The 18,177-nt window shown below is 36.5% G+C and overlaps 1 protein-coding gene across 3 annotated transcripts in view; it reads right to left on the reverse strand.

Moving 5' to 3' along the window:
• RB1CC1 (RB1 inducible coiled-coil 1) overlaps positions 1-18,177 on the reverse strand; it is a 93,343-nt gene that overhangs the window by 42,910 nt on the left and 32,256 nt on the right. For all 3 annotated transcript variants that reach the window (XM_036990788.2, XM_036990786.2, XM_073229504.1), the window contains exon 8: positions 2,723-2,893. In XM_036990788.2, coding sequence (XP_036846683.2) covers positions 2,723-2,893 — 171 coding nt within the window. The remainder of the gene's footprint in view (positions 1-2,722; positions 2,894-18,177) is intronic.

The following is an 18,177-nucleotide window of genomic DNA, read 5'->3' on the forward strand; positions in this document are numbered from 1 at the left end:
GGGTTCAAGAAGGTTTAAGGGTCAAACCTAGAAACCATACATGAAAGGCTCTTTTCTAAAATAAATACTTTTTATTATTTTGAGAAAATAAATACTATTACCCCCTTCATCACAGCAACCAAACTCCCAGAAGAATGACTCATCTTTGCATTACAAAACTCCATTTACTAAATCCAATTTAAATTTGAGGATTACATGGGCAATAGATTAAAAAAAAAAGAAAGAAAAGAAAATTTAAACCATTCAATGTAGCTGCCTGATTACAGTAGAAATATTAGCATTTTTTTTAAAAACAAGAAATTTGCAGGAGCCAAAAAAGAGAAAAAATAAATAAGATTATCTAAGTTAAGAGAATGAGAAGTACTGGTTTATTCAATCTGAGAAATAACTATAAAGAAATCTGGAGGTATTAATGGAATGATGGCTTCATAAAATTAAATATGAAAAAATTACTAATATATTTGACTACATTAAAAATAAGCATTTCTGTATAACATGAGGGAGACATACTGTCAACAAAGGGAGAGACAGTATCTGTAATATTATAGTATTTGTAATATACAAGGGATTATCCAGACTATATATGACAAATTCTTACAAAAACATGAGGACTAAGAAAATTTGGCAAATGACAATTCAGAGGAACTACATGGCAAACACATTGATAAAAGGGAAATTGCTCTTGTCATTAATTACTCAGAGTATTAATCTTTCCTTTATGGAGAGCATTATAACCTTACTAATTAATATTTAAAACGCACAAACACCCCAGTTGAGCAATTCCATTACTGGAAATTTGCTTTTCCTTCCTTCAGAAATAAAGGTTTGGAGAAATTTTCAAATGAGAAAAACTGAAATGCTAGAAGATACTTTAATGGTATATTACATCTAGAATGGATATACTGCTTAAAATGAAAAAAAGCTAATATGGGGGATAGAATAATGAATAATAACAACTCAAATAAAAAATTTTAAGTAATAAAAATCTTAAGAGCAAAAGGAGAGAGAAAAAAGGATACAGAATTGAAAGAAAAAAAGAAGGAAAACTGGAAGAGAAAAATTGGAAATTTAAAGACAGACAGTGAATAAGTGGACTAGATGTTTCAAATTAAAAGATTTCACAATTTAAGAGGTCACCATAACCTTGATGCCAAAACTTGACATGTAATAAATGAAAAATATATACACACAAGTCAATATAATTCAGTCTGCCAATATGTTAAACTGAATCCAGAAATATATACAAAAGACAGTACAACTATGTTGAATTTATTATAAGAATTTAAGGAGGGTCAAAATTTTAAATAGAATGTAATTTTCTTAATCTGCTGAATAGCTATTAAAACAAAGAGAAAAAGTAACTACCACAAACATAACGGTGAAATGTTAACCACTTTCTATAGATCAGGAATTAAACAAGGACACGCACTATCACATCTACTCAGCATTGTCCTGGGGTTCCAGCCAATGCAAAAACACAAGATAAATTCAGTTCATAGTAAGGTGGCTAGATCCAAACTCAAGAGAGAATAGGAAAGAATCTGGGAATCGCAAGATGAATTAAATTAGAAAACGATAAAAAGACAATAAATATCTAAAATTAAAAATAGTAGAGCAAGGCTATATCACATTTTATCTACGTACACTACACTGTGTATACTCTACCATGCAGGTAAAATAAAATAAAAAATCATCAAAATGATTATTTGTATGTTCTAATGAAAGAACACATTTAGAGGGAAATGTCGATAGAACAAAGTTAAACTAGAAAAATGTGTTAGAATCAAGATCATACAGTTACCAAAGGGGAGGGGTGGGGGACAGTGAGTGGGGAGGGAGGGAGGGAGGAGGGGATTGAGGGGTATTATGATTAGTATACATGGTGTAAGGGGGATCATGAGGAAGACAGTGTAGCACAGAGAAGACAAGTAGTGACTCTGTGGCATCTTACTACACTGATGGACAGTGACTGCAATGGGGTATGGGGGTTACTCGGTAATATGGGTGAATGTAGTAATGACACTGTTTTTCATGTGAAACCTTCTTAAGAGTGTATATCAACAATACCTTATTTAAAAAATTGTAACAATAATAATTAAAAAAAAGAATCAAGATCATAAAGTCAGCTATTTTGCTACATGCTGTTTGGCCAAAGTACCTGTCAGGGTGGTGGAGGACAAAGTAGTCATGAGTTAAAGCCATCAGTGTAGGGGAAACGTCTAGGTTAAACCACTCTGGAACTCTTATCACTTTCTTTCAGTTACAAATCAAATCTGATAACAGAATTCTTGGAATACTGCATTAAATCAGACCTAAAAACCAAAGTATTAGTAAATTCTTTAAGACTTCACATTTTCCTTCTGTCTTTCATAAATTTAACTAATTTTTTTTCCTTCTTAGTTTTTTAAGGGGGAGGGGGCAGGAAGTTCTCAGACATTCGGTGAAACATTTGCTTTATCATGTTCTTTCAATGTTTGTTTTCCCCCGCTGCTCAAAGCACTTTAATGGTTTATCTTTCAACTGTCATCTCAAGTGGCCTCAGCTCACTTTATTTTATTAAACCTGAATATTCAGGACATGCTTTCTTCTTTATTATGTGGAAAACAGTAATACTGCATTAACAATATTCAAAGTTGAGGTAGAATAATGGTGCGAACCAATTTGATATTGCACATAAAACATTGTTACAGAAAACTTCAACTCCTCTTCCTGCAGTGCACACCTGAGCGAGCTCCTTCTGTTCATTCACCAGTCGGCTGCAGCTGGCAATCATCTGGTCCAGGGCATATAGCCGGTCTTCAAGTCCTTTGATGGCTTTCATATTCTGATTATCAAGTTTGGCAATAGTTTGACGGCATTCTGCTAAAAATGGTCGAATAATCCTTGGATCAAGCTAAATGACAAGGAAACACATATGAATACAATTTTCAGCAAATGATTTAACATACATTTCACACTATTGTGATATATACCTATATACATCTATACACCTTTATATATCTATAAAAAATAGAGAAAAATACAGAAAAGCAAAAGGGAGGGACACTAAGGTTATAGTTTCACAAGAAGGTAATTATTATGTTAATAAAAACAATTTTTACTGTATATTGGAATAAATAATTTGGAATATAATTCCAGGAATTACTACCTTTTAACCAATGCCAAAATTTACTCAGTTCTCAATATTCCACAGAAAATGTTATTTTCAAGGTCTTACGAAGTAAAGCAGAGTTAGCAGAACACATTCTTTGGTCATTAGTTGTCTTTGACCCAACTTCCCTCTAAGACATCTTCAAACTTACCTCCCTTTGGAGATACCTTTATACTTAGTCTCTATCTCCTCAAGGAATTTTCTTTAACTTTCTTACCTTCATTCTCTTTTGTTCCTTGGCTTGAAATCTACAAATTTACTAGAATTCATGAAACCTAAAAAATTTCTCTTAACACTGCTCCCCTTTCCCTGAAAGAATACCTTCACCAGCAGTTTTCTGTATGAACGCTTCATAAAAACGATTCAGCCAATGACCTCATTTCATGTGAGGCCCTTAAACATTTAGCATTGAACATAACCTTTAACTCTAGAAGTTTTGGGGCGTTACTTCAATGGTTCATTAACAGTGCCCTTCCTTTGTCACTCTTCCTGTCTAAACCCTAAGTATAGACAATCCAAAGGACTCTATGCTTAGCCCATCTTATTATACCTTATGATTTCAGCATCAGGCATAACTTTATGGCACTAACTCGCAACCCTTTTTTGATCTCTGATCCTTCTCACAAATTTTCTGCCTGTGTTTCTGACTGCTTGCTAATATCTCCATGTAGTTATCAACCATGATATCTTCTGTTACTAATTCATTCAGTTGTCTCCTGTTGAATCCCTAAATGGTTTCCTTTTGCCAACACCAAAAAACAGAACAAATAAAGGTTTCAGTGATCTGGTACCAGTAAGTCCTTCCAGGCCTACCTTCTTTTTCAAACTCTACTGCCTACTACATGCAGAAAAACCCCATTTCTCTAGCTCTGATCTTTGTTCACACTGACCATACCTCCTAGCTATTTAAAAGCCTGTCTCTCTCTCTTCCTAAGTCCGCTAGTCAAAAATTACTTCCTTCATGATGCCTTCTCTGATCTCTACAGTTGAAAGGACCATAACTTATTTATTTTATGTACAGCGTCTAGTACACAGATAACATACAAAAGCAGCTAAAACTGAACTACTCTACTGTTATTATTCATAATCCGGTATAGTAAATAAGAGGCTGTATTTCTAACATCAAAAGGAAACAGAGACATTATTAAATATAGGCAGCACTTGCTTTTTCCACATTAACTAAAACTTGTGCATATGTGAATATTTTCTCACTTTTCTCAATTTCATGGTAACTGAGTCCAATGTGTACACATTCCCAATCCAAAGTATTATACAAGCCAGACTAGTTTTAAATCATTATGTTGATAAAGGGCTAGAAAACACAACTAAAATAGATTCAAATTTTCAACTTGGGCAAAATTACAACTACACAAAAGCTTAACATAACAATAACTTAAAGAAGAAAAAACACGACCCAAACCAGGTCTACATTTCATAATTCATTAAAAGTATAATACAACTACACTGACAAGCATGGGAGACTACTCTATAAGACACTGAATACAGGTGTATAACTTGATTTCCTATTCTATTAATATTTTATTTCACTTGTCCACAGTAATAAAATTAAAATTTCCAAATAATCAAAAACTTTTTTGAATTATGTATTTTAAAACCACAGAATTACATTAATAATTACGTAGCAAATTTTCAATATTTAAACACAGTGCTAAATTCACTTTTTATTCTTGGGCTCTTTCCTTGACATCCACAAAGCTTAACATTATAATAGAGAAGAAGAACTATAACAATTTTCTTACCCTCTCCATTCTTCCCTTCCCACATTTAAACCCCATCCCACTGCTTAGAGCAAATAGTAATGTTCCAGTGAGATCACAATTATCCTGAATGAAATACTAAACTTCAATAAATTATGCTGGTATTATTCTAGACAGCTTAGAAGTGGGCTGAACATGCATGCTTCAGATTATTAATCATCAGATACATGAATCAGTTTGCCTTTTGCAGGATAAATTGAAATAGAATATCCAAGAATAGTTCTAATATGAACACACTACAATCTAAGAAAACATGTGGGGATATCAAAATGCAGAAACAATTCTAAATCTTTATTATATGTAGAAAAACTAAATAGTTCATGAAATGAGCAATTATTACCACACAGACATTATAAAATGGGGGATTCAAATGACCTCATAAGGGCCCTTACGATCCTAAGTCTTTATGCAAGTTCCATAATACATACGTTTTAATTAATTTCTTGAAAAACATATTTGATTTTGGTGAAATACATGTTACAAATATTGTTGAAATTGGGATTTCTGTAATAAAAAAATGGGATTCTCTCTTTTAAAGTGATGGCTCTAAACATAATTTACTGTTACAGAAGAACATCAAACCTTGGCACATTTAAAAATTTCTTGGTAAACAGCACTACTGCCATTAGATAATCCAACAGGCTAGCTGTTTTAGAAAACTATAAGTGTGAGATTAAAAAGAAGGTATCTGATAGAAATCCCATATTCAGTTCAATCAATCTTTAGAAATGGTACTAGTGGTATCAAGAATACATACATAAAACTAGCGGAGGAAAATAATCTAGTAATGTCAGAGCAGAGTGCTGTTGACTATATGCTGCATTCTATTAACAGAACACTTTGTATTGTGCAAAGCACAAGCATAAATATATGAAAAAATTATTCAAAGTGGATTTTTGCTGCTTTTTAGCAAGTATTTTTAAAACCTAATGGGTCCTGACTTGCCGAGATTAAGGATGGCAGCATGAGAGGCGAGACAGAGGCCTCCTCCTAAAACCGCATATGATATGAAAATATAATTAATACAACTAAACCTGAAAGAGCAACAGGAAAGAGGGTTCTGCCAAACCACATACACCTGAAGAAAAGAATAAACCTCAAAGAACAGGGTAACGTACAAAAGCCGTGACCCGGCGGAACCCAAGCCTTTACCCCACCCCAGCACACTGGCGGGAGGAAGAGAAAAGGAGCGGGGAGGAAGTGGAGGCCTGGGACTGCTAAACACCTAGCTCTGGAGATCTGCTCTGGGTGCACAAACCTACATTTCATGCTCTTGTGATTAGGGGGGTTGGAAAGCTAAGACAGGCAGAATACTTGGAGAGACTAAGATTCTAGTGGAAAACAGGGAACGGTATCTGGCTGCTATGGGACAAAAGAAAGGCGGGCAGTCTGAGAGACTTCCTAACAGTGGGAAGGCTGCTAAAGGGGCTAGGATTGCACAGAGCTTACTGCTCAGGAGAAAGAACAGGTAGACAAACTGTCTGGGTGCACTCTGCCCAGCAGGTTGGGAACTTTCACGATCTTCAGGCACTCCAGCCTCTGGCTGGCTATGCAACTCCAAGGCTGCCCCTCCAAGGTATGCAGCCTACTGTGCCTTCTGCCTGGCCAGCCCGCACCTGGCTTGCAAACCAGCAAAACCTGCCCTAGTGTCAGGACAGCAAGAGAGAAGCCCCGCCTACAGCAGCTACAAACGCAAAGCATGAAGGCTTATACCTGTGTGCTCAGCCCACTGTTTCTGGCAGGGGAGACAGGCATAGCAGCCCGGAAGCAGGAAACAGACCTTTTCTCTCCCCAGACACAAATGCTGCTCCCCGGCGATCCCCGACATTGCTCCAGGGGCTGAGCAGCTCCAGAGAGTAGTTTCTGAGCACTAGAGGCGCCACATACAAATATGAAACATCAAAGGAACCTGGTTCAAAGCAAAATCATAAATACACCAGAGAAAGAGTCAAATGAAATGCACTTGATGAATCTTCCTGAAAGACAGTTCAAATTAAGAGTCATAAACATGCTAATAGAGGTGCAGAAAAATATTCAAGAACTCAGGAATGAATTCCAGTTAGAGACCCAACATTACAGAACACAGTATCAGAAATAAAACATACCCTGGAAGGTTTTAAAAGCAGATTAGATACAGTGGAGGAGACGATAAATGAAATAGATATTAGAGAATAGGAATACAAAGAAGCTGAAGCACAGAGAGAATCTCTAAGAATGAAAGAATACTGAGAGAACTGTGTGACCAATCGAAACAGAACATTATTTGTATTATAGGGATACCAGAAGAAGAAGAGAGAAAAAGGGATAGAAAGTGTCTTCGAGGAAGTAATTGCTGAAAACTTCCCCAATCTGGGAAAGGAGATAGCCTCTCAGGCCATGGAGATCCACAAATCTCCCAACACAAGGGACCCAAGGAAGACAACACCAAGACACATAGTAATTAAAATGGAAAAGATCAAGGATAAGGACAGACTGTTAAAAGCAGCCAGAGACAGAAATAAGATCACATACAAAGGAAAGCCCATCAGGCTAACATCAGACTTTTCAGCAGAAAACCTTACAGGCCCTAAGGGAGTGGCATGATATATATAATGCAATGAAGCAAAAAGGCCTTGAACCAACACATTAACTGGCAAGATTATATTTTAAATTTGAAGGAGGAATTAAACAATTTCCAGATAGGCAAAAGCTGAGAGAATTTACATCCCACAAACCATCTCTAAAGAGTATGTTGGAGGGACTGCTATAGATGGAAGTGTTCCTAAGGTTTAATAGCTGTCACCAGAGGTAATAAAACCACAGTAAAGAAAGTAGAACAGTAAATTACTAAGCAAATGCAAAATTAAATCAACTACCCCAAAGTAAATCAAGGGATAGACAAAGAGTACAAAATATGATACCTAATATATAAAGAATGGAGGAAGAAGAAAATGGAGGAGAAAAAAAGAACCTTTAGATTATATTTTAAATAGCATACTAAGTGAGTTAAGGAAGACTCTTAGAAAGTAAGGAAGTTAACCTTGAACCTTTGGTAACCATAAATCTAAAGCCTGCAATGGCAATTAATAGATACCTATCGATAATCACACTAAATGTCAATGGTCTAAATGCACCAATCAAAAGACACAGAGTCACTGAATGGATAAAAAAAACAAGACCTCCTATATACTGTCTACAAGAGACTCACTTTAAACCCAAATACATACAAAGACTAAAAGTGAAGGGATGGAAAAAGATATTTCATGCAACTAATAGGGAGAAAAAAGCAGGTGTTGCAGTACTTGTATCAGACAAATAGACTACAAAACAAAGAAAGTAACAAGAGACAAAGAGGGACATTACATAATGATAAAGGGGTCAATCCATCAAGAGGATATAACCATTATGAATATATATGTACCCAACAGAGGAGCACCTACATATGTGAAACAAATACTAAGAGAATTAAAAGGGGAAATAGTATGCAATGCATTCATTCTGGGAGACTTCAACCCCCCACTCAATCCAAAGGAGAAATCAATCACACAAAAATTAAGTAAGGCAACAGAGGCACTGAACAACACATTAGAACAGATGGACCTAACAGACATCTACAGAACTCTCCACCTAAAATGAGCAGAAAACACTTTCATCGCAAGTGCATGTGGAACAGTTTCAAGAAGAAAATCAGATACTAGGCCACAAAAAGAGCCTCGGTAAATTCAGAAAAATGGAAATTGTACCAGCCAGTTTCTCAGACCACAAAGGTATGAAACTAGAAATAAATTATGCAAATAAAATGAAAAATGCCACAAACACATGGAGGCTTCAGAACATGCTCCTAAATAGCCAATGCATCAATGATCAAATAAAAACAGAGATCAAGCAATATATGGAGAAAAATGACAATAATTCAACACTGCAAAATCTGTGGGATGCAGCAAAGGCTGTGCTAAGAGGAAAGTATATTGCAATACAGGCCTACCTCAGGAAAGAAGAACAATCCCATATAAGCAGTATAAACTCACAATTAACAAAAGTAGAAAAAGAACAAATGGGACCCAAAGTCAGAAGAAGGAGGGACATAATAAAGATTAGAGCATAAATAAACAAAATTGAGAAGAATGAAACAATAGAAAGAATCAATGAGAGCAGGAGCTGGTTCTTCGAGAAAATAAACACAATAGATAAAATAAATAAATAAAACCCTAGCCAGACTTATCAAGAAAGAGTCTACACATATAAAGACAATCATTAATGAAAAAGGAAAAATCACTACAGACATCACAGAACTACAAAGAACTATTAGAGAATACTATGAAAAATTATATGATAAAAAACTGGGTAACCCAGAAGAAATGGACAACTTTCTAGAAAAATACAACCTTCCAAGGCTGACCCAGGAAGAAATAGAAGATCTGAACAGCCCAATTACCAGCAATGGAATTGAATTGGTAATCAAAAAACTACCTAAGAACAAAAGGCCTGTACCAGATGACTTCACTGCTGAATTTTATCAAACTTTTAGTAAAGACCTAATACTCACCCTCCTTAAAGTCTTCCAAAAAGTAGAAGAGGGAATATTCCCAAACTCATTCTATGGGGCCAGCATCACTCTAATACCAAAACCAGGCAAAGACACCACAAAAAAAGAAAATTACAGAGCAATATCCCTGATGAACATAGATACGAAAATACTCAACAAAATATTAGCAAATCGAATTCAAAAATATATCAAAAATATCATCCACGATGATCAAGTAGGATTTATTCCAGGGCTGCAAGGATGGTACAATAGAAAATCCATCAACATCATTCATAACATCAACAAAAAGGACAAAAACCACATGATCATCTCCATAAATGCTGAAAAAGCATTCAACAAAATTCAACATCCACTCATGATAAAAACTCTCAGCCAAATGGGTATAGAGGGCAAGTACCTCAACATAATAAAGGCCATATATGACAAACTGACAGCAAACATACTTAACAGCGAGAAGGTGAAAGCCTTTCCTTTAAGATTTGGAACAAGACAAGGATGCCCACTCTCTGCACTTCTATTCAAAATAGTTGTGGAGGTCCTCGCCACAGCAATCAGACAATACAAAGAAATAAAGGGCATCCAGTTTGGTAAGGAAGAAGTTTAACTGATACTGTTTGCAGATGACATGATATTGTATTTTTTTAAGTACAATAAAAAGAATCCACTCCAAAACTACTAGATCTAATATCTTCATTCGGCAAAGCTGCAGGATACAAAATTAATACACAGAAATCTGTTGCATTCCTATACAGTAACGATGAACTAGCAGAAAGAGAAATCAGAAAAACAATTCCATCCACAATAGCATCAAAAAGAATAAAATACCTAGGAATAAATCTAAGCAAGGAAGTGAAAGACCTATGCCCTGAAAACTACAAGATATTCTTAAGAGAAATTAAAGAGGACACTAACAAATGGAAACTTATCCCACATTCTCGGCTAGGAAGAATTAATATTGTCAAAATGGCCATCCTGCCCAAAGCAATCTACAGATTCAATGCAATCTCTATCAAAATACCAACAACATTCTTCAGTGAACTGGAACAGATAGTTCTAAAATTCATATGGAACCATCAAAGGCCCCGAATAGCCAAAACAATTCTGAGAATGAAGAATAAAGTGGGGGGGATCTCGCTTCTCAACTTCAAGGTCTACTACAACGCCACAGTAATCGAGACAATTTGGTACTGGCACAAGAACAGCACAATAGAGCAATGAAGAGACTAGAGAACCCAGATATAAACCCAAACCTATATGGTCAATTAATATACGATAAAGGAGCTATGGACAAACAATGGGGAAATGACAGACTCTCCAACAACTGGTGTTGGCAAAACTGGACAGCTACATGCAAGAGAATGAAACTGGATTATTGTTTAGCCCCATACACAAAAGTAAATTCAAAATGGATTAAAGACCTGAATGTAAGTCAGGAAACCATAACTCTTAAGAAGACAACATAGGAAAAATCTCCTGAATATAAACTTGAGCAACCTCTTCCTAAACACATCTCCTCCAACAAGGAAAGCAAAAGCAAAAATGAACACATCTGACTACATCAAACAAAAAAGCTTCTGTACAGCAAAGGATACCATCAACAGATCAAAATAGTATCTTACAGTATGGGAGAATATATTTGTTAACGACATACCCGACAAGGGGTTAACATCCAAAAATATTTAGAGAACTCACATGCCTCAACACCCAAAAAGTAAATAACCCGATTAAAAAATGGGTGGAGGCATCGCTAGTCATCAGAGAAATGCAAATTAAAACCACAAAGAGATACTACCTCAGACCAGTAAGGATTACCACCATCCAAAAGACAACAACAACAAATGTTGGCGAGGTTGTGGAGAAACGGGAACCCTCCTACACTGCTGGTGGAATGTAAATTAGTTCAACCATTGTGGAAAGCAGTATGGAGGTTCCTCAAAAAGCTCAAAATAGAAATACCATTTGACTCAGGAATCCCACTTCTAGGAATTCACCCTAAGAATGCAGCAGCCCAATTTGAAAAAAGACAGATGCACCCCTAAGTTTATCACAGCACTATGTACAATAGCCAAGAAATGGAAGCAACCTAAGTGACCATCAGTAGATGAATGGATAAAAGAAGATGTGGTACATATACACAATGGAATATTATTCAGAAGAAAACAAATCCTACCATTTGCAACAACATGGATGGAGCTAGAGAGTATTATGCTCAGTGAAATAAGCCAGGAGGAGAAAGACAAGTACCAAATGATTTCACTCATATGTGGAATATAAGAACAAAGGAAAAACTGAAGGAACAAAACAGCAGCAGAATCACAGAACCCAAGAAAGGACTAACAGTTACCAAAGGGAAAGGGACTGGGGAGGATTGGTGGGAAGGGAGGGAGAAGAAAGGGGACCTTATGATTAGCATGTATAATGTGGCGGGGACACAGGGAGGGCTGTGCAACACAGAGAAGACATGTAGTGATTTTACAGCATCTTACTATGCTGATGGACAATGACTAATGGGGTATGTGGTGGGGCTTGGTGAAGGGGGAGTCTGGTAAACATAATGATCCTCATGTAACTGTAGATTATTGATACCAAAATTTAAAAAAAAAATGGGTGGAGGATATGAAGAGACAATTCTCCAGAGAAATTCAGATGCCCAACAGACACATGAAAAGATCACTCCACGTCACTAATCATCAGGGAAATGCAAGTTAAAACCACAATGAGATATCACCTCACACCAGTAAGGATGGCCAGCACTGAAAAGACTAAGAACAACAAATAATGGCAAGGATGTGGAGAAAGGGGAACCCTCCTACACTGCTGGTGGGAAGGTAAGCTAGTTCAACCATTGTGGAATGCAATATGGAGGTTCCTCAAAAAAGTAAAAATAGAAATATCATCTGACCTGGGAATCCCACTCCTTGGAATTTACCCAAAGAATACAAGTTCTCAGATTAAAAAAGACACATGCACCCCTATGTTTACCGTAGCACTATTTACAATAGTCAAGATATGGAAGCAACCTAAGTGTCCATCAGTAGATGAACAGATAAAGATGTGGTACATATACACAATGGAATACTATTCAGCCATAAGAAAGAAACAAATCCTACTATTTGCAGCATGGACAGAGCTGGAGGATATTATGCTCCGTGAAATAAGCCAGGTGGAGAAAGACAAGTGCCAAATGATTTCTCTCATTTGTGGAGAATAACAACGAACCAAAACTGAAGGAACAAAAAAGCACAAGACTCAGACTTCAAGAAGAGACTAGCGGTTACCAAAGAGGAGGGGTGTAGGAAGTCAGGTGGTGAGGAAGGGAGAAGGGGATTGAGGGGTATTATGTTTCATACACCTGGAGTGAAGGGTTACATGGAAGACAGTATAGCACAGAGAAGGCAAACAGTGAACCTGTGGCATCTTGCTGCACCGATGGACAGTGACTGCAGTGGGGTGTGGGTGGGGACTTGATGGTAAGGGTGAACATGGTGACCATGTTGTTCTTTTGTGTGAGGCCTTCATGGGAATGTATATCAGTAATGCCTTAATGAAAAATAAAAAATGAATAGGAAAGCTAAGGAATATTTCATGGATGAGGGATCCATTAAAATATATTTGAAGCTGTTAAAAAATAAAAAAACTAATGAGTCTTCACCAATGAAGAAATATAAATAGCCAACAGGCACATCAAAAGATGCTCCACCCACATAACTAATCATCAGGTAAATGAAAGTTAAAACCACCATGACATATCACCTCACATCAGGCAGAATGGTAATCTTCCAAAAGATAAGAAACAACAAATGCTGGTGAGGATGCAGAGAAACTGGAACACTCCTACACTGTTGGTGGGAATGTAAATAGGTACAACCGCTGTCGAAAGCAGTATGGATATTCCTCTAAAAACTAAAAATAGAAATACCATTTGACCCAGTAATTGTACTCCTAGGAATTTACCTGAAGAAAGCATAATCCCTGATTTGAAAAGATATATGCATCCTTATGTTTACTGCCAAACTATTTGCAATAGCCAAGATATGGAAGCAACCTGAGTATCCACTGTAAATGAAATGGATAAAGAAAATGTGGTACATACACACAATGGAATACTATTCAGCCATAAAAAGAAAAGAAATCCTCCTATGCAACAACTTGGATGGATCTAGAGGGTATTATGCTCAGTGAAAGAAGCTAGGCGAAGAAAGACAAATACCATATGATTTCACTTACTTGTGGAATATAAAAACAAAGTAAAACAGAAGGAAAAAACAGCAATAGATTCACAGACACTGATAAGTGCCTAGTGTTTACCCAAAGGGAAGAGGGATACAGGGGCACAATAATTCGCAATCACAATATAAGTTGATCACAGGGACTGCTGTACCACTGTGGTGTACATTTGAAACCGACATAAGATATATATGAGATGTCCTCTCAAAAAATATATATATATATTGTTAAGAATTCTTTCAATGATTGGGCACTACACTCAAAAGAATTTAATCTACCCAGAGTAGCAAAAGTTGACATTTTTAAACAATAAAGCAAAACTTCTTTGTTATGAGTCAGTCAAAATCAAACCATTTATACAGTAACTGATCTAGGTGGGAGATTGAGAATATTGATCATTTCTGGAATTGCAATCAAACTAAATTTGTATGACCTAATATCAATGTATTCTTTCTAGGTTTTAAAATTTGTGAAGGCACAGTCCTTGCTTGTTTTGTTTACCTTATACGCTAGTGCTACGATAGTTATCTGTCACCATAGTGTTGGCTCAATAAATATGTGATGAATGATTACTTGAATTAGTCATTTAAATAAAAACAAAATGCCAAGATAAAATAGCTTAATAAAAAAGAAGCCATGCTAGTTTTCAAAATTGAAATTTATCCATGCACCACTGTAGGACAACATAAGTAAGAAAAATAAATACTTGTGACAAAGATGGAAAAAAAAAAGACACATATGAACAATAATGGAAAAAAAAGAAAGCCTAATGGGCATGTGCAGCTGTTCAGAGTGCTGTGTTGCAGGCCAAGTTCTAGCTGCCCTTCACTAACTTTATAGGGAATTAGTACAACCGAATTAAAACTTTAGGTTTGGCTTAAACAATGTAACAGCCATGTGAAATATCACAAGACCTTCAGGTAGTGTTGCTCTGTCCTAAGAAAGTAGCCATTAACGTCTGAAATTCAATAATGTAATAAGTAGTATTACTATAACAATTTTGCTAGTAATAATGAGATAGCTAATTTCTGTATTTTTTTCTTGTCTTGTGATACAAAGTGAATAAAACCTATGGCTCTGTGAGATTTCATTTAAACATGCCAACATAAAGGCAATTTCAAGTCCTTTCAAAAAGTGGTTCTTGAGACTTCTGGCAAAAAAGATGGTGGAGTTGGAAGGCAAGGTCGAAACCTCCCACACAGACACCCCAAGGAAGCAACTACAGCAAATACAACTAACCCTGCCAGACCACCTACACCTGGTGAAGACCACAGAGAGAAGGGTAAAGTGGCAGAGCCATGATCCATTGGTACCCCAGCCCTTCCTGCATTTCAGCCCACAGGTGGGAGGAAGAGGAACAGAGTATGGCAGGGATAAGAAATCAGGAACTCTGCACACCTGGCCTTGGAGATCTGCTCTGAGAACATGAATCCACACTGCCTTGGGTTCTGGTGATTTAGCAGGGCTGGATACTAGGGAGAGCTGGAGCATTCTGTGAGGCTGAGACCCCTAGTGCTTGTGAAGGACTAACATGTTCTGCCAGTCCCGCTGAGACCCAACACAGAGGTGGCAGTTCAAAAGATTTACTGGCGGGAGTGCAACAGGGGCAGGGTTTAGATGGAACTTACTTCCACAGGAGGTCAGGTAGGTGATGCTTCCCGAGCCCTCCCCCAGCCCAAGTGGACAGGTGTGCTCTGAAAGCCCCCAAACCTCCATACCCACTGCTGGTGACTCAACCACCAATTGCTTTCCTGTGCACCCACCCACCCACAATGATTCCAGCAGAAATGCTGCTAACTAAGCCCACAAAGGGCCTCTGCTGAGAGAGATCAGGAACTGCCGGCAGACAGGCAGAAAGGTGGCCCTGCCCACAGCTCAACGACAACAACTGGAGCTCTATGGCAAAGGAGAACCAGGGAGAGGTGAGCAAAGAGTCTTGAGATTCTGGGCACCACAGAACACCTTCATTGAGTCATTACTTACTAAACCAGGAGGCACAGCAAACTATGTAATACAAAGGATGAAACACAGAAACCCAATTAAAATGAGAAGATAAAGATAAACAGTGTAACAGGAGAAAAAACACCAGAAGGAGGGCCAAATGAAACAGATTACTAAACTTGACAAAGACTTCAAAGCAACAGGTATAAATATGCTCATTGAACTGCAGAAAAATACTCTTGATCTCAGGGAGGACTTCAACAAAAAGAAAAGCTAAAAAAGAGGAACTCAGAGTTGAAGAAAACTAACTGAAATGAAAAATACAATGGAGGGAATGAATGCTAGATTGCTGCAAGTAAAGGAGACAATAAAATGGAAATTAGAGAATAGGAAAACAATGAAGCTAACGAACAGAGAAAAAATGAATCTCTAGGAAGGAAAGAATGCTGAGAGCTGTGTGACAACTCCAAATGAAACTGTATTTGCATAATAGGAGTACCAGAAGGAGAAGAGAGAAACAAAAGAGCAGAAAGTCTATTTGAGTAATTAATTGCTGACAACTTCACCAATCTGGAGAAGGAAAGAGACACCCAAATCCTGGAAACTGGAGAGTCCCTAACAAAAGGAACCCAAGGAAGACAATACCAAGAACATATAATAATAAAAATGACAAAGATTAAGAATAAAGAGAGGGTACTGAAAGCAGCTAGAAAGAGGCAAGAAATTACTTATAAGGGATACCCCATCAGGCTATCAGTAGATTTCTCAGCAGAAATGTTACAGGCCAGAAAGGAGTGACAACAATATTTAATGTATTGAGACAGAAAGCCCTTCAACCAAGAATCCTCTACTGAGCAAGGTTATCATTCAGAATTAAAGTAAAGATTCAAAGTTCTCAGACAAATAAAAGTTAAATGAATTCAGCACCATGAAACTGACCTTACAGGATGTGTTAAAGGGACTTCTACAGCTGGAAATGTTAAGCATAAATATTTTTCATCAGTGAAAATGAACCCACTCTAAAGGTAGTAGACCAATTACTCACTAAGCACTTATGACATTCAAAAAAAGAATACTATCAACTATACACAAAATCAATCAAGGGATACACAAAGAATTCAGATTATGACATTTAACACACAAATTATGGAGCGGTTAGAAGAAAAAAGAAGTACTTTTACCTGTTACACATTTACGTAACTATCCAGGAACCTTACGGTAACCACAAACTGAAAAATAATAACACATAAAAAAAATTAATTAAAAGAAAAAAAAATCCAATCACAACACTAAAGAAAACCAACAAGATAATGAGTATAAGAGAGGAAGATTCAGAGGTGAACTACAAAAACAACCAGGCAACAATAAAATGGAGTAAGTACATACCTAACCACCTTAAATGGACTGAGTGCACCAATCAAAATACATAGGGTGGCAGAATGAAGAAAGACACAAAGACCCATCTATATGCTGCCTATCAGACTCATTTCAGACTGAAAAGCATAAACAGACTGAAAGTGAAGGGATGGAAAATTATTTTGTCAATAACAGGGGGAAAAAAAGCAGGAGTAGCAGTACTTGTGTAAAAAAAAATAGACCTCAAAACAAAGAAAGTAACAGAGACAAAGATATAATGATACAGGGATCAGTCCAACAAGAGTATATAACAATTATAAATATCTACACACCCAACATAGAAGGACATAAATATGTAAAATAAATATTAATGGAACTAGAGGAAGAAACAGACTGCAACTTAATGTTATTAAGGGACTTTAACTCATACTTACATCAGTGGATAGATCAACCAGACAGAAGCCACAAAAAGAGCCACAATAAATTAAAAAACATTAAAATTGTATCAAGCAACTTCTCAGACCACAATAGTACAAAACTAGAAATGAATAAGGAAGAAAACAAAAAAGCCCACAAACACATGGAAGCTAAACATGCTTCTAAATAATGGATCAATGAACAACTCAAAGAATAAATCAAACAATACTTGGAGAAAAATGAAAACAAAAATACAATAGTCCAAAATTTGCCATATGCCACAAAAGCAGCTCTGAGAGGGAAGTACACAGCAATAAAGGCCTACCTCAAGAAACAAGAACAATCCCAAATAAACAGTCTAAACGCACAATGAAAGAAACTAGAAAATGATAAACAGATGAAACCCAAAGTTAGTAGGAGGAGGAACATAATAAATATCAGAGCAGAAATAAAATAGAGATGAATAAAACAATGGGAAAAAAAAATCAGCAAAACCAAGAGTTGGTTCTTTGAGAAAATAGAGTAGACAGTCCTAGGCTGTCAAGAAAAAAAAAGAGTACAAATGAAAAAGAAATAGTCACAATAGATACAACAGAAATACAAAGAATTATCAAAGAATGTTAAGAAAAATTATAAGTCAATAGATTGGACAATCTAAAAGAAATGGAAAAGTACAACCTTCCAAGACAACCCAAGAAGAAACAGAAAATCTGGACAGACCAATTACCAGTAACAGGACTGGTAATCAAAAAAACTCCCAACAAATAAAAGTCCAGGTCCAG

Source organism: Manis javanica, chromosome 2 (assembly GCF_040802235.1).
Source record: "Manis javanica isolate MJ-LG chromosome 2, MJ_LKY, whole genome shotgun sequence".
Taxonomy (NCBI): Eukaryota; Metazoa; Chordata; class Mammalia; order Pholidota; family Manidae; genus Manis; species Manis javanica.